This window comes from Macaca nemestrina, chromosome 10 (assembly GCF_043159975.1).
Source record: "Macaca nemestrina isolate mMacNem1 chromosome 10, mMacNem.hap1, whole genome shotgun sequence".
NCBI lineage: Eukaryota > Metazoa > Chordata > Mammalia > Primates > Cercopithecidae > Macaca > Macaca nemestrina.
In genome coordinates, this window is record NC_092134.1 from 130928638 (window position 1) to 130946768 (window position 18131).

Genomic DNA, 18131 nt, shown 5'->3' on the forward strand with positions numbered 1-18131 from the left:
CTGATAGGACAAAAACTGAACATGGGAAGGGACAAATAAGGGAATAAAAGCTGGCCATTCCAGCCCGGAGCAACATCACACTGAATGCTGTGGAAGTATTGTCCTGTTGTTCTTCACAATAAACCGTGCTACCGCTCAGTCTCTGGGTTCATGCTATCTTTAAGAGCTGAAACCTGGCTACCGCTCAGTCTTTGGGTCTGTGCCATCTTTAAGAACTGTAACACTCACTGCAAAGGTCCGTGGCTTCATTCTGGAAATCAGTGAGACCACGAACCCACCTGCAGGAACCAACTCCAGACACAACATCAGCATTTAAAAATTTTCTTTTTGTTTGTTCAGACATGATAACTTTTCTACCCATCATTTTTTCCACTCTAGTAGTGGTTACATTTGTTATTGGAAATTTTGCTAATGGCTTCATAGCACTGGTAAACTCCGTTGAGTTGGTCAAGAGACAAAAGATCTCCTTTGCTGACCAAATTCTCACTGCTCTGGCGGTCTCCAGAGTTGGTTTGCTCTGGGTATTATTATTAAATTGGTATGCAACTGTGTTGAATCCAGCGTTTTATAGTGTAGAGGTAAGAACTACCACTTACAATGTCTGGGCAGTAACCAACCATTTCAGCAACTGGCTTGCTACTAGTCTCAGCATATTTTATTTGCTCAAGATTGCCAATTTCTCCAACCTTATTTTTCTTCACTTAAAGAGGAAAGTTAAGAATGTCATTCTGGTGATGCTGTTGGGGCCTTTGCTCATTTTGGCGTGTCATCTTTTTATGGTAAACATGAATGAGATTGTACAGACAAAAGAATATGAAGAAAACATGACTTGGAAGTACGTATTGAGGAATGCGATTTACCATCCAGGTATGACTGTAACCACGCTACAGAACTTAGTACCTTTCACTCTGACCCTGATATCTTTTCTGCTGTTAATCTGTTCTCTGTGTAAACATCTGAAGAAGATGCAGCTCCATGGCAGAGGATCTCAAGATCCCAGCACCAAGGTCCACATAAAAGCTTTGCAAATTGTGATCTCCTTCCTCTTGTTATGTGTCATTTACTTTGTGTCTGTAATTATATCAATTTGGAGTTTTCAGAGTCTGGGAAACAAACCTGTCTTGATGTTCTGCCAAGTTATTAGATTCAGCTATCCTTCAGCCCACCCATTCATCATGATTTGGGGAAACAAGAAGCTAAAGCAGACTTTTCTTTCAGTTTTGTGGAACGTGAGGTACTGGGTGAAAGGATAGAAGCTTCAATCTCCATAAATTCCCAAGAGGGGCATTGTGTGTCTTCTAGCAGAAAACAAACTGGTGGTGTATGAAACATTTTCTATTTCTTACTATGTTTTCTGTAATGTATGTGTATGAATAATTTCCAAACCTATACCTAGAAAAGTCTTTTACCTAAACTTAGTCAAAGGAAGTATATATGTGTGTGTGTGTATTTGTGTAATGTATATGAAAAACTTAAGAACATTGGCAATAACATACGCTTTTTTGTTTTTTCACACGAACTGTCAAATTATACAAAATATGACAAAAATTACTCAGAATTTCGAAGCCATGGTTTTCATTTGTGTATTTTATATTTAATTTGTAGAATTTACAATATCTATTTATAATTATTAAGAAATAACAGCTTATCTCACGGAAAATATTGCTGTTTTCTATTGTTGTTTGATCCACGCAAATATACCACAATGTGCTTAGAATTCGTTGTTTGAACATCTAACTTTTTGGATGGTAAGGTCATTCAATTCTAAATCAATAATGAGAATGCATCTTTGAGGTTTTATTACATTATGAATTCCTGTTTTATTTAGTAAAAAGCAATCAGAATTATTGATAGAAAACAATGCCCACAAAAACTTCGAGTGACAAGCATATGTAGAGTAAATTTCGTCTATGTCTACCATAAACAGTACTGAGGAATATTAGATTTAATAACAAGTATGTGAATAGCTTAGAAGAAAATCTCTTTGGTAATAAAGGGGTGAAAATTCATGATCATGATCTTGATTGCTATTATCATTTTCCATATGCAGTTAGAAATGTCATTTCTTCCAGCTTTTGAATTAAAGAAAAACTGTTTTTGAATTGAGATCTGATGCAAATTGTTTTAGTATTTTTTTCTAAAGCACTTCTAAGCCCTTGATTTGCTAAATATATCCTTATCTTCCATTTATAAAATTCCTGCTAAACTTCAGATAGGAGAACTCAAATCTCTTCTCTAAAAAAAAAAAAAAAAACTATCAGTGTAAAAGTAGTATAGCAATGATGGAAAGTAATTCAGTGGAACTTTTTGTAAATGTTAAAATAGTATCTATGAAATTATGTATTAATTATGGAGTGTGCCTTAACGTTATAATTTTGTTGTCAGTAATGAAAATGTTTTGACATATTCACTAATAAAAAGTTCTACTATAAGAAAGAAATGTACAGTCTTGTTCACAGCTAAATTGTATATGAAGGTATTAGTTCTTTGTATTATGAAATTTTAACGATGTTATTTAAACCTCAAGATAAATCATCCCCACAGCTGATTTATGTATTTTTTTAATAATATATCTTCCTCAATACAATGTAAGAACTGTAAAAAAGCAGATCATGTCTTCCTTGCTTTCTGTTGACTCACAGGTTCTAGAACACAGTACCAAGTGTAGATGTTCAAAAATGATGTTTTAATGAACAAATAAATGGGTGGATAAAACGGATAAGTTGATGTGACAAACCAATTAAAAAATGAAAAGTAAACTCATCACAAAATCTGCTTGGACCAGAGCCTGTATCTTCTGTAGAGCCCTCTTTTATTCCGGGTTCCACTCGAGACCGGTAGCCTTTTGAAACTTCGTTAATGAGTCAGAGCAATATTTTCAAATGTGGAATATGTTGGCTCCAAAATCCCAATAGACCCCCAAAATATTGTGTCTCTTTTGTAGTGATAGGAAATATATAGAGCAAAACATCGTTTACTGTAATAAAGATTGTTTCGACGTGTGGACTGGGGACACTGAACGCTTTAAAATATCACTTATGTTGTAGGTCCCTGAATCTTCTCGGGTTTATTTATTTTGTTCCGATATTTTCCTTCCATTCAACATTAGGGTATTTTACTGTATTTAAGAAACTTGCCACTCCCTGATTATTGTACCAACGAATATATTATTATTATTAATTATTATTCTTATTGCTATTATTTTGAACAGGTTCTCACTGTGTCCCTGAGACTGGAGTGCAGTGGCAGGATCACAGCTCATGACAGCCTCAACCTTCTGGGCTCAAGTGATTCTCCTACCTCGGCATTGCTAGCAGCTGGGACTGCAGGGGAACAATCTCACGCCTGGCTAATTTTTTATTTTCTGTTAGGATAGGATTTTACCATGTTACCCAGGCTGATTTCAAACTCCTAGGTTGAAGTGATGTGTCTGTTTTGGCCTCAAAAGTGCTGGGATTACAGTCATGTGCCACAGGGCCCGGTCTGTAATATTATTAATATATTAAATTAGCACGATGTTTTAAAAAATGTAAATTAAACTGAGAACAGAAGTGACATAGTCCTGACATAAAACAGTGAAGCAGTGCTATTATTCTTACAATACAAAGCAAATTGTTTTGATTTTCCCTCTTACTGGGTGTAGATTAAGAAATATTGACCAAATCACGAGCCACATTAAAAGTACCAGAAGCTCTGCTCTGCTCAGTGAAGATAGCAAATCCTGGAAAGATTTTGTGAGTGTTGATTTAAGTTTATGGTAGTCTGCATTCATTCTATAATTCATCTGGTTTTGGTAGAGGCCAGATAGGTTAAGTGAATAGAGATCTAAAGAGACTACTGTCCCCTGTAACTTGCAAGTGTTTTGTCACAGCAGTGACCAATTCCATTCCTTAGGGAATGCAGTTATTATATTTTATACATTGCGTTGCCAGTAGAGGAGAATTTGAGAGGCTTCCCCTTGGTCCTGCTATAATAATGACCTTTACTCTACAGGTTTCAATTACACATTCAGGAAGAAGTAATAACTGCAAACTGATTAGATCCACCTCGGGATGGACATGAGCCGAAGCTCTAAGTAGCATCTGACCTTCAAGCACTCCCACTGCAGGCTGGATGTGAGGACTCATGCCTGTAGTCCTAGTGCTTTGGGAGAGCAAGGAGGGAGGATCCCTTGAGAGCAGTAATTCCCTGTGCAGCATATGGAGACTTCATCCTTACAAAAAATTAAAAAAATTAGCTGGCGTGGTTGTGCATGCCTATAGTTCCAAACACTTGGGAAGTTAAGGCAGGAGGATTGCTTGAGCTCAGGCATTCAAGGCTGCAGTGGGCTATGATCCTGCCACTGTACTCCAACTTGGGTAACAGAGGGAGACTCTGTCTCAGAGGAAGAAGAAAAAAAATGTAAGTTCTCGCTGGTATCTTAAATATCAAGTAAAATGGGATCAAATCAATAATTAACAATCTTTGGTTCCTGCCTATAGCAAACAAGTAAAATTGAAAGTAGTTATGTAAAGAATAGATTAACTCCTAACAAAATTAACCAAAGACAATTTTATTTTCATCTCCTTTCTTTGTTGTTTTTTTTTTGAGACAGGGTGTTGTTCTGTCTCCCTGCTGGACTGCAGTGGCATGATCCTGACCAATTACAACCTCCATCTCCTGGGTTCAAATGATTCTCCTGCCACAGCCAACTGAGTAGCTGGGATTATAGGTGTGCGTGATCACACCTGGCTAATTTTTGTATATTTAGTGGGGACAGAGTTTCACCGTGTTGGCCATGCCGGTTTCAAACTCCTGACCTCAGGTGATCCACCTGCCTTGGCCTCCCAAAATGCTGGAATTACAGGCCTGGGCCACCATGCCCAATCTATCATCTGCTTTTTTAGGTAATTATATTGAGGCAGGCAGTAGTTGTAAAATGCAGTCTCACATCATAGCTATACGCTAACCAGCAGGGTATCTGGTTTCCTGTCTTCACAGTCTGACTAGAAGATTCCCTCTTAGAAACCATTATACTGTAAAAAAGGAAAAGGAATAAAATCCAAGATTGGAGACTGATTTGGTAAATATGTGCATAATTATAAACGAATGTTTACTGTCAAAAATAATGTCTTATTGCGGTAATTACATAATTGATAATATATAGGCAAATGGCAAAAAAAAATAGACTGGAGGCAGAGGTGACAAGAGTAAATTTACTTAAAGTATTTTTTGAACTGTTCTATATCTATGAGGAGATTTTGAACAATGACCCTGTAATTCTACCTAAAGGTATATATACAAAGGAATTGTATCAAATGATATTTGAGAGAATGCTTTAGTAGAATTATTCATAACTGTTCAAAAAAAAGCTGGCCAAATATATATTAAGGATAGATCAATCATTACAGTAAATCCACACAAGAGAACAACATAGAGAAGTGAAAAAAAATCATATGTACATGCAACTCTGTGACTAAATTTCAGAAACACAATGTTGAGACCAAGAAACCACAACCAAGAAGAACATGAAGGATTGTACCTACACACAGTTGAAAGCAGGCCAGACCAAGCTGTGCAGTTTAGGGTTGCATACCTAATTGGTAAAGTATAAGGAAAATCAAGGAAATGATCATCATAAATTATGGGTATTGCTTATCTCCAGAGATGTGAACAAGGGGTTACGGGCTTGGAAAGTGGCATGGAGGTGGACCTAGGCTGTTTTCGGTGTTCCTTCTCTTGCCTGCCATCATGGTTACTTGAGTGCTTATGATACATTGTGGTATTTCCCATTTTTGTTTTGGCTCATTTCTACGTGTGCGTTATTATTTTAACATAAAAATTTTAAATTAGGAGAAATATCTCATAAAAGTTTATTATTACTCATTATATACTGCAGGAAAAATAAACTATTTGTATACATTCTTATACAACTCTAAGAGAGTTGAAGTAAGAACTTTCTTATTTAGTTGTAACATGAGAAAATTTGAGATGATGTTATCTGTCACATCCAGATTTTTTCAAAGGATTTCTTCTAGCCTTAATTATCCACTTCATAGGAATAAACCTTTGCCATTCCCCACCGATTTTTTCCTTTTGGCTCCTGAATTGCTGACACAACAAAGTTGTATGTATTTTACACACTCTTAGTTTAGCAGAGCTCTTTTCTCAGTTATGTTTTTCTGCAAGAGAAACCCTCCAAAACTACATCATATATTTATATATTATATCTTTAGATCTCATTTTTCTAAGCAGGGTTTGGTGGATGTCTCTGGGGATTTGTGGTGGGCCAAATTCTGCATCTTGGAGGTCGTTAGAGTTTGGCCAATTTAGTCTGGATCAGGTGGGGACAATCTGCCTTCATTAGTTTCTCATTCTTCTTCTGGGAACAGTGTACTAGCTAGGAGATATTCTCATCCTAAATAGAAAGAGGAAGAACCCCAGTATGGAAGCCATCTCAAATCTCTATGCAAAGTATATTTATTTTCTGTTCATCAAAGCAAGCTAAATTATTGAACTTCAAGTTCAGGGGAAAAGTAGTCAGTCGTCCTGTGATGGGAGGTTACTGCAAGATTATATGTCAAAGGGCCTGGTACCCATGAATACTTATAAAATTGCTGAATATTTTAATTAAATAATAAATATTTAAACTTTAGACTTGAAAAAACTTTACCAAAGACCTAATAATTAGAGATGTGTTTGATAAATAAATATTGCTCATGGGCTGAAAACCCTGAGTGGGAAAATAGGAGTAATTTCAGCTGGACAACCCCCTGGAAACTCATTTTATAGTTTGGAAATTACAAGAAAATAATTCATTCCATTCATAAGTGGTGTGCACATGTGTGTGTTTGTGCATTTATTTATGAGCTTGTGAATAATGAAGTCACACAAAAGTATTAGCAGCAACCAGATCTTATGGAGTACCTGCCTGCCTGTGGTTCTCAAGTAAATCTTAGATGCTTTTGATAAAAGAAGGTTGAATTCTGTGTATTTAAATCTGGTTTAATTTCAGCAACTGGCTTGGTACTAGCCTCAGCATGTTTTATTTGCTCAAGATTGCCACTTTCTCCAACCTGATTTTTCTTCACTTAAAGAGGAGAGTTATGAATGTCATTCTGGTGATGCTGTTGGGGTCTTTGCTATTTTTGGCTTGTCATCTTTTTGTCATAAACATGAATCAGATTGTACAGACAAAAGAATATGAAGGAAACATGACATGGAAGATCAAATTGAGGAGTGCAATGTACTTTTCAAATATGACTGTAACCATGCTAGCAAACTTTGTACCCATCACTCTGACCCTGATATCTTTTCTGCTGTTAATCTGTTCTCTGTGTAAACATCTGAAGAAGATGCAGGTCCATGGCAAAGGATCTCAAGATCCCACCACCAAGGTCCACATAAAAGCTTTGCAAATGTGACCTCCTTTCTCCTGTTATGTGCCATTTACTTTCTGGTCATAATGCTATCAGTTTGGAATTTTGAGAGGCTGGAAAACGAACATGTCTTCATGTTCTGCCAAGCTACTGTATTCAGCTATCCTTCCACCCACCCATTCATCCTGATTTGGGGAAACAAGAAGCTAAAGCAGATTTTTCTTTCAACTTTGTGGAATGTGAGGTACTGGGTGAAAGGACAGAAGCCTTCATCTCTGTAGATTCACGAGAGGGGCCTTGTGTGTCTTCTAGCAGAAAACAAACTGGTGGTGTATGAAACATTTTCTATTTCTTACTGGGTTTTCTGTAATGTATGTATATGAATAATTTCCAAATGTATACCTAGAAAAGTCTTTTACCTAATGTTAGTCTAAAAAGCATATATGTGTGTGTGTGTGTATTTATGTGTGTATGAAAAACTGAAGAACATTGACAATAACATGCTTTTTATTGTTTTTTCAAAGAATTGCCAAATTATAGAAAGTATGACAAAAATTCCTCAGAATTCTGAAGCCATGTTTATTTTATGCATGTAGTTTTTATTTCATTTGAAGAATTTATGTCTATTTATAATTATTAAGAACTAACAGCTTATCTTGGGGAAAATATTGCTCTTTTGATTGTTACTTGAACCACACAAATATACCACAGTGTGCTTAGAATTCATTGTTTTAACCTATAACTTTTGGATAATAATGTCATTCAATTCTATCTCAATAATCAGGATGTATCTTTGGGGTTTTATTCCATTATGAAATCCTATTTTATGTTTAGTAAAAATCAAACAGAATTGTTGTTAGAAAACAATGCACACAATAAAATTTGAGTGACAAGCATATGTAGAGTAAATTCCATCTATGTCTACCATAAACAGTACTGAGGTATATTAGATTTAATACAAGTATATGAATAGTTTAGAAAAAAAAGTCTTCTATAAGAGGGATGAAAAATCATGATCATGATCTTGAATGCTATTATCAGCTTTCATATGCAGTTAAAAAAGTCATTTCTTCCAACTTTTGATCTAAAGAAAGGCTTTTTTTGAAATTGAGCTCTGATGTAAATTATTTTAGTATTTTTTCTATGGCACTTCTAAGTCCCTGAATTGATAATGATATCCTTATCTTCCATTTATCAAATTCCTTCTAAACTTCAGATAAGAGAACTCCAACCTTCTCTTTTCTAAAAAAAAACTATCAATGTGAAAATAGTATAGAAATTATGGAAAACAATTCAGTGAAACTTTTTATAAGTGTTAAAATAGCATCTATGAAATCTATGTATTAATTATAGGATGTGCCGTAACATTGTAAGCTTGTTGTCAGTGATGAAATGGAAGTGTGTTGACATATTCACATTCATAAAGCATTATTAATAAGTTTATATGAAATAATCATAGAATGAAAAAAGATTAATATAATTTATTGAAATAAAAATACATTTTGAATAAGAATAGAAAACGGCTTGGAAAATATTGTTTAATAACATTTTATGTAAATACAAAAATGTATATATTAGCCTGACATTACTTATTTTGGAAAGTATATGACACAATGGGAATTTTCATACACTACTCCTGGGAGTGCCATAAATGTGTGCCATCATTTCAGCTGAGTATGGTATTATCTGATTACGATGAAGGATTACATCCTAAGATCCAGTATTTTCACTCTTATCAGAATGCATATACATACACATGCATATCACTGAGTTTCAGTAGCTAAAGTTGAGATATCCTCCAAATGTCTACCAGTCCTCTCAATGGATAAACAAACTGTGGCATACTTATACAATGGAATGCTATACAGCAATCAAAATTAACAAACAAGACTTACATGTTTACAACAGAATAATACAACTATGAAAATGAAGAAATTTGAGCTACATAGATATTAATACTCACAGATATGAGAGGAATTATCAAGATGGAAAATACATTTAGTATAATCTCATTTACATAATGTTGAAAAACATTGTTTTTAATACATTGTAATTTTTTACCTTGGTAATAAATCTCTACAGTTAGACATATGAGTGATCATTAAAACAATTGGGATAGTCAGGAGGAAGGAAAATATCAACAAGAAGACTTTCATCGGGAGTATCTGGATTGCTGGAAATTCTACATTTTTTTTTTTTTTAAACTTTTATTTGGATCTCATCTGTGTGAAGTATCTTTGACTGTGTTGGTCATCGTTGAATCAAATATCTAAATAAACTGAATCTGGAACATCCTAGTCCTCACATCAAAAGCACTGAATGAAGTTGGAATGGGGAGTGGTGGTGGTGGTGGTAGAGCAACAGGGTAGCCTAGTTAGGTTGCACAAGCCCATCAAAACACATGTGATTGTATGATTAGAACCAGGAAACTGGTTACTAGAAAAAGGAATTTAGTGGACTGTAGAGAGAAAATATTACATATTCAAGCACCTCACAACAGCTTAACACCAATTTTGTTTGAGGAATTCCTTTAGGTGTTAAAATACAATAAACAACCACAGTTGCCCACTTTTTGATGTAGTGGTTTGATTTTTTCTTGCAAATTTGTTTAAGTTCTTTGTAGATTCTGGATATCAGCCCTTTGTCAGATGGGTAGATTGTAAACATTTTCTCCCATTCTGTAGGTTGCCTGTTCACTCTGATAGTAGTTTCTTTTGCTGTGCAGAAGCTCTTTAGTTTAATTAGATCCCATTTGTCAATTTTGGCTTTTGTTGCCATTGCTTGTGGTGTTTTAGTCATGAAGTCCTTGCACATGCCTATGTCCTGAATAGTATTTCCTAGGTTTACCTCTAGGGTTTCTATGGTTTTAGGTCTAACATTTAAGTCTTTAATCCATTTGAATTAATTTTTGTATAAAGTGTAAGCTTTCTACATATGGCCAGCCAGTTTTCCCAGCACCATTTATTAAATAGGGAATCCTTTCCCCATTTCTAGTTTTTGCCAGGTTTGTCAAAGATCAGATGGTTGTAGATGTGTTTTATTATTTCTGAGGGCCCTGTTCTGTTCCACTGGTATATCTCTCTTTTGGTGCAAGTACCATGCTGTTTTGGTTACTATAGCCTTGTAATATAGCTTGAAGTAAGGTAGCATGACACCTCCAGCTTTGTTCTTTTTGCTTAGGTTTGTCTTTGCAATGCGGGCTCTTTTTTGGTTCCATCTGAACTTTAAAGTAGTTATTTCCAATTCTGTGAAGAAAGTCATTGGTAGCTGGATGGGGATGGCATTGAATCTATGAATTACCTTGAGCAGTATGGCCATTTTTACGATATTGATTCTTCCTAACCATGAGCATGGAATGTTCTTCCATTTGTTTGTGTCCTCTTTTATTTCATTGAGCAGTGGTTTGTAGTTCTCCTTGAAGAGGTCCTTCACATCCCTTGAAAGTTGGATTCCTAGATATTTCATTCTCTTTGAAAAAATTGTAAATGGGAGTGCACTCATGACTTGGCTCTGTGTTTGTCTGTTATTGGTGTATAGGAGTGCTTGTGATTTTTGCACATTGATTTTGTATGCTCAGACTTTGCTGAAGTTGCTTAGCAGCTTAAGGAGATTTTGGGCTGACACAATGGGGTTTTCTAAATATACAATGGTAAATTCTATTTCCTTACCAAGGTCTGGTAGCATCAACGTTAACATTATAATTTTTTCTTACTTTTTGTTAGGTGTTATTACTCTGTATATGTATGTTATATGCCACAAAATAAAAGTGTTAAAAATTTCATGTCTAAAACACCAAAAGCAATGGCGACAAAAGCCAAAATTGACAATTGGGATCTAATTAAACTAAAGAGCTTCTGCACAGCAAAAGAAACTACCATCGGAGTGAACAGTCAACCTACAGAATGGGAGAAAATTGTTGCAATCTACTCATCTGACAAAGGGCTAATATCCAGAACCTACAAAGAACTCAAACAAATTTACAAGAAACAAGCAAACAACCCCATCAAAAAGTCGGCAAAGGATATGAACAGACACTTCTCAAAAGAAGACATTCGTACAGCCAACAGACACATGACAAAATGCTCATCATCACTTGCCATCAGACAAATGCAAATCAAAACCACAATGAGATACCATCTCACTCCAGTTAGAATGGCAATCATGAAAAAATCAGGAAACAACAGGTGCTGGAGAGGATGTGGAGAAATAGGAACACTTTTACACTGTTGGTGGGACTGTAAACTAGTTCAACCGTTGTGGAAAACAGTGTGGCGATTCCTCTAGGATCTAGAACTAGAAATACCATTTGACCCAGTCATCGCATTACTGGGTATTTACCCAAAGGATTATAAATCACGCTGCTATAAAGACACATGCACACGTATGTTTATTACAGCACTATTCACAATACCAAAGACTTGGAATCATCCCAAACGTCCATCAGTGACAGACTGAATTAAGAAAATGTGGCACATATACACCATGGAATACTACGTAACCATACCAAAGGATGAGTTCGTGTCCTTTGTAGGGACATGGATGCAGCTTGAAGCCATCATTCTCAGCACACTATTGCAAGAACAGAAAACCAAATACCGCATGTTCTCACTCATAGGTGGGAATTGAACAATGAGACCATTTGGACACAGGAAGGGGAACATCACACACCGGGGCCTATTGTAGGGTAGGGGGAAGGGGAGGGGGGAGGGGGGAGGGATAGCATTAGGAGATATCCCTAATGTAAATGACGAGTTAATGGATGCAGCACACCAACATGGCACATGTATACATATGTAGCAAAACTGCATGTTGTGCACATGTACCCTAGAACTTAAAGTGTGTATTAAAAAAAAGTTAAAAGCAGAAACATAAAGTACATTTCTAAGTACAAAATTAGGGTGATACAGCAAATTCTCATAGATACCATTGTAATTAGAGTTTTGCTGAATAAAGGAGCATAGAGCATTATGGTACTAAGAAATCCAAGTTAAAATTTAAAATTTTTCTTTTTTAATTTTGAGACTGGATCTCGCCGTGTTGTCCAGGCTGGAGTGCAGAAGTACAATCTCAGCTAAATGCAACCTCTGCCACCTTGGCTCAAGTCATTCTGCCATCTCAGCCTCCAGAGTAGCTAGGGCAACAGGCGTGCACCACCACGCCCTGCTAATTTTTTCTAGTTTTTTTTTTTTTTTTTTTTTTTTTTTTTTTTTTTTTTTTTTTTTGTAGAGACAAGGTTTTGCCATGTTGCCCAGGCAGGTCTTGAACTCCTGTGCTCAGGCAATCCACCTGGCTCAGCCACCAAAAATGCTGGGATTACAGGTGTGAACCACCACACCTGTACCAAAACATTACTTTAATTAATTAAAACAAAAGAAAAGATAAGAAAGAACTATAAATCCACCATCTTAGTGTTAATATGAGTTTGAAACATCAAAATTTGAATATTTATGACTGATAGACACCTTTTCGCTTATTTCCAATTTAATTATTTGTGATACACATTTGAAAGTGTTAGAAATCCCCAAAATAGAATCCTAATTGTTGGAGGTCACTTTTGTTATCAACTTTTAAAATGCAGTAAAAGAAAAAAAGAAGAAGCAAATAAATCATTGAAAATATGTTGGTTTTACATTATTCTTGATGAAATACCATGTGAGGGTATTTGTCTAGGCCTGATGCTGAGAATTACAGAAGTATCATGAGGCCATGAGGAGGAATAATAGTGTTCTCTCATCACCCTGAACTCCAGTACTTACAAACAAGACTGAAATCACATTTATCAAAAAGCATTCTCCCTTTCACCTGCCATCATCATTCTCATCGTCATCATGTATATCTTCATCTATCTCATGGAATGATTTGTTTTTGAAATATTTAAATACATAATATGGAAAATAAGGAATTTTAAAAAGATCATCATTGTGAGAAAGTTACAATAGTAAACAGCAAAGTTCAAGTCGAGCTCAATACATTTAGGTTTAAACATTAAGTGTAGTTTATTTTAGAATACATTGCCTAAGCAAATAATTATTTATGGACGACCTTAAATGAATCCTCATTTCACTAAGATCACAATAGAAACAATTTAGATTTTAGTGTAAATAGAACTCCCTAATAAGAAAGATAAAGCAAATAACACATTTTTATGAGCAAGCTTTTATTTCTAAAGAGCGAGTTTTTAGGACCAAATTGTTAAACAGAGGTAAGACCTCAGATCTTCTGTCACACTTGAGTGAGTGATGATGGATTTCAAAGGTTGTAGTTCTATAACCAAAACCATATTCACGGATAGGGATTAAATGGTGGAATTCCACAGAAGCACTAGATTCAGGTTTATTTCCATGGGACTTCAAGTCTACTTGTATCAGACGTCCTTCAGTTTTTCATAAACTTGTAAGCACTGTTTCACTATTTGATCTTTTAAAGATTGTTGTAAACTAAGAAGTCTTGATTTCTGCTGATAAAAACAGCGTAAAATTAAAATCATGGAATAGAATGGTGGAGCTGTTGTTGAGATACTTTGTCTTATTAATCGAAGTGACATTTTGAGATCCAGTACTTCTCACTGAATTTCTCTGTGAGGAGAGTTTGCGATGATGATCCAGAAACAGAAAAGCTGCTATCCAAAAATGCTATTACATGAAATCATTTTTCAATTTCTTCCAAGTTGCAGGAGGATGCCTAGACCTTGCTTTTATTCTTTTCTTTGACCAAAGTGTTACAAAAAGAAGAAAATCATTACCACTTTCATGTCAGAAAAATGGCATGGAGATGGACCTAGGCTGTTTTCGATGTTCCCTCTTTTGCCCTGTATAAGCGTTACTTGACTGTTTCTGATACATTCCGGTATTTCCAATTTTTGTTTTGGTTCATTTCTAAGTGTGCATTACAATTTTAACATATAATTTTTAGTCAGGAGAAATGTCTTATAGAAATTATTATTACTCATCTCATTATATACTGAAGGGAAAAATCAATTAGCTGTATATACATTCTTATACAACTCTAAGATAGTTGAAATAGGAATTTTCTTATTTAGTTGCATTATAAGGAAATTTGAGATGATGTTATCTGTCAAGCGCAGATGTTTCCAAAGGATTTATTCTAGCCTTAATTATCCACCTCACAGGACAAACCTTTGCCATTCCACATCTATTTTTACTTTCTGCTCCTGATTCCTGACACAACAAAGATGTACATACTTCTCACACTCTCGGTTTAGCAGAGTTCTTTTATCAGTTATGTTTTTCTTCAGGAGAAAACCCTCTAAAACGACATTAGATATATATATCTCACATGTCTTTGGATTTCATTTGTGTGTGTGTGTGTGTGTGTGTGTGTGTGTGTGTGTGTGTGTGTTCTGTTTTTTGAGATGGAGTCTCACTCTCTTGCCCAGGCTGGAGTGCACTGGCACGATCTTGGCTCACTGCAACTTCTGCCTCCTGAGTTCAAGCGATTCTCCTGCCTCAGCCTCCCAAGTAGCTGGGACTACAGGCACACGCCACCAAGCCCGCCTAATTTTTGTATTTTTAGTAGGGACGGGGTTTCACCATGTTGGCCAGGATGGTCTCAATCTCTTGACTTCGTGATCTACCCTCCTTACCCTCCCCCGCGCCTGGCCTGGATTTCATTTTTCTAAGCTGGGTTGATGGATGGCTCTGGTGATTTGAGATGGGCCAAATTCGGCATCTTGGAGATAGAGTTTGGCCAATTTAGTGTGGATCAGCTGGGGGCAACCTGACCTCATTAGTTTCTCATTCTCCATCTGGGAACAGTGTACTTTCTACGTGATGTTCTCATGGTAAATGGAAAGAGGAAGAATCTCCAGTATGGAGGCCATCTCAAATCTCTACGCAAAGGGCAGTAATTTTCTGTTTATGAAAGTAAGTTAAACGGTTGAACTCCAAGTTCAGGCGCAAGGTAGTCAGTCTTCCTGCAATGGGAGTATGCTGCGAGATTATCTATCAAAGAGCCCGGTACTCAGGAATTCTTATAAAATTGCTAAATATTTTATATAATAATAAATATTCAAACACTAGACTCCAGAGAAACTTTACCAAAGTCCTAAGAATTAGATATGTGTTTGATAAATAAATATCATTCATGGGCTGAAAACTGTGAGTGTGAGAATAGGACTAATTTCATCTGGATAACCTCTTGGAAACTCATTTTTTGTTTTGGAAGTTACGAGAAAATAATTTGTTCCATTCATAAGCGGTGTGCCCATGCATGCATATGGGTGTGTATTTCTGAGCTTGTGACTAATGAAGCTATACAAAAGTATTAGCAGCAACCAGATCTTATGGAGTACTGGCCTGCCTGTGGTTCTCAAGAAAATCTTAGATGCTTTTGCTAAAAGCAGTTTGTATTCTGTGTATTTAAATCTGGCATTTAAAATGTCAATATAGGTGATTATCTTAGTTAAGAACAAGCTCCCTTTAAGAACTTAGGCATTTACTACATGAACTATGTATTGGATTATAAAACTTCCCTAACAACTGAAGTCGTTAAAGACAAATGATGGATAGCTTACACAAGGAAAAATTGCAAACACTGAAAGAGAATATGCTCCTATTTGTGTACTAGCAAATGAGGATTCATGTTTCCTGTCAATTTCAGTATGAATAATTCCAGCCTATAAAAGGAACAGACAATGAATGAATGAGTTAATTTGAGTTGTTTGAAAATAAGAATGTTTTCCATAAAGAGATCACTGAACTCATCAATTAACATGCCATGATGATTTCTGGCTTGACAGTGGTCACAACATTTAAAAGTAAAAAGAATGAGCAAGCACATTCACAAATTAGGTGCATATAGAATTTAAGGTCAGGATATTCAAGCAATCACAACCAGTCATATTTCATTGAGAGGTGAAGCCAGCTGGACTTCCTGGGTCGAGTGGGGATTTGGAGAAGTATTCTGTAGCCAGCATGGGGATTGTAAAATGCACCAATCAGCGCTCTGTGGCTAGCCAGAGGATTGTAAAATGCACCAATGAATCCTCTGTAAAAGGCACCAATCAGCGTTCTGTAAAATGCTCCAATCAGTGCTCTGTAAAACGCACCAATCAACAGGATCCAAAAAGTAGCCAATCACAGGGACGACTGAAAAAGGGCACTCTGATAGGACAAAAACTGAACATGGGAAGGGACAAATAAGGGAATAAAAGTGGCTGTTCCAGCCGGCAGCAAAAACCCAGTCAGGTTCCCTTCAATGCTGTGGAAGGGTTGTCCTGTTGTTCTTCACAATAAACCTTGCTACCGCTCAGTCTTTGGGTCCATGCTATCTTTAAGAGCTGAAACCTGGCTACCGCTCAGTCTTTGGGTCCGTGCCATCTTTAAGAACTGTAACACTCACTGCAAAGATCCGTGGCTCCATTCTGGAAGTCAGTGAGACCACGAACCCACCTGCAGGAACCAACTCCAGACACAACATCAGCATTTAAAAATTTTCTTTTTGTCTATTGAGACATGATGACTTTTCTATCCATCATTTTTTCCATTCTAGTAGTGGTTACATTTGTTACTGGAAATTGTGCTAATGGCTTCATAGCATTGGTAAATTCCACTGAGTGGGTCAAGAGACAAAAGATCTCCTTTGCTGACCAAATTCTCACTGCTCTGGCGGTCTCCAGAATTGGTTTGCTCTGGGTATTATTATTAAATTGGTATGCAACTGTGTTGAATCCAGCGTTTTATACTATAGAAGTAAGAACTACCACTTATAACGTCTGGGCAGTAACCAGCCATTTCAGCAACTGGCTTGCTACTAGTCTCAGCATATTTTATTTGTTCAAGATTGCCAATTTCTCCAACCTTATTTTTCTTCATTTAAAGAAGAGAGTTAAGAATGTCATTCTGGTGATGCTGTTGGGGCCTTTGCTGGTTTTGGCTTGTCATCTTTTTATGGTAAACATGAATGAGATTGTACGGACAAAAGAATATGAAGAAAACATGACTTGGAAGATCATATTGAGGAATGCGATTTATCATCCAGGTATGACTGTAACCACGCTAGAGAACTTAGTACCTTTCACTCTGACGCTGATATGTTTTCTGCTGTTAATCTGTTCTCTGTGTAAACATCTGAAGAAGATGCAGCTCCATGGCAAAGGATCTCAAGATCCCAGCACCAAAGTCCACATAAAAGCTTTGCAAATTGTGATCTCCTTCCTCTTGTTATGTGTCGTTTACTTTGTGTCTGTAATTATATCAATTTGGAGTTTTGAGAGTCTGGGAAACAAACCTGTCTTCATGTTCTGCCAAGCTATTAGATTCAGCTATCCTTCAGCCCACCCATTCATCGTGATTTGGGGAAACAAGAAGCTAAAGCAGATTTTTCTTTCAGTTTTGTGGAACGTGACGTACTGTGTGAAAGGACAGAAGCTTTCATCTCCATAAATTCCCAAGAGGGGCATTGTGTGTCTTCTAGCAGAAAACAAACTGGTGGTGTATGAAACATTTTCTATTTCTTACTGTGTTTTCTGTAATGTATGTGTATGAGTAATTTCCAGACATATACCTAGAAAAGTCTTTCACCTAAAATTAGTCAAAAGAAGTATACGTGTGTGTGTGTGTGTGTAATTTATATGAAAAACTTAAGAACACTGACAATAACATATGCTTTTTTTGTTTTTTCACATGAACTGCCAAATTATACAAAATATGACAAAAATTACTCAGAATTTCGAAGCCATGGTTTTCATTCATGTATTTTATATTTAATTTGTAGAATTTACAATGTCTATTTATAATTATTAAGAACTAACAG

At 36.1% G+C, this 18131-nt stretch overlaps 2 protein-coding genes and 1 pseudogene across 2 annotated transcripts; all 3 read left to right on the forward strand.

Moving 5' to 3' along the window:
• LOC139356574 (taste receptor type 2 member 31) lies at positions 1-1312 on the forward strand. The gene has a single exon (XM_071070692.1). The coding sequence runs from the start codon at positions 342-344 to the stop codon at positions 1251-1253; it is 912 nt and encodes a 303-aa protein (XP_070926793.1). The 5' UTR covers positions 1-341; the 3' UTR covers positions 1254-1312.
• Positions 1313-6989: 5677 nt separating this feature from the next.
• On the forward strand, positions 6990-7869 carry LOC139356496 (taste receptor type 2 member 46-like; annotated as a pseudogene).
• Positions 7870-16831: 8962 nt separating this feature from the next.
• LOC105465916 (taste receptor type 2 member 31) lies at positions 16832-17761 on the forward strand. The gene has a single exon (XM_024787929.2). It carries the CDS (start codon positions 16832-16834, stop codon positions 17759-17761), a length of 930 nt encoding a protein of 309 aa, XP_024643697.2.
• Positions 17762-18131: the final 370 nt, after the last annotated feature.

Excerpts from the sequence above, each read along its gene's own strand:
- LOC105465916 (XM_024787929.2), top strand. The coding sequence starts at position 16,832 with ATGATGACTTTTCTATCCATCATTTTTTCCATTCTAGTAGTGGTTACA.
- LOC139356574 (XM_071070692.1), top strand. The coding sequence starts at position 342 with ATGATAACTTTTCTACCCATCATTTTTTCCACTCTAGTAGTGGTTACA.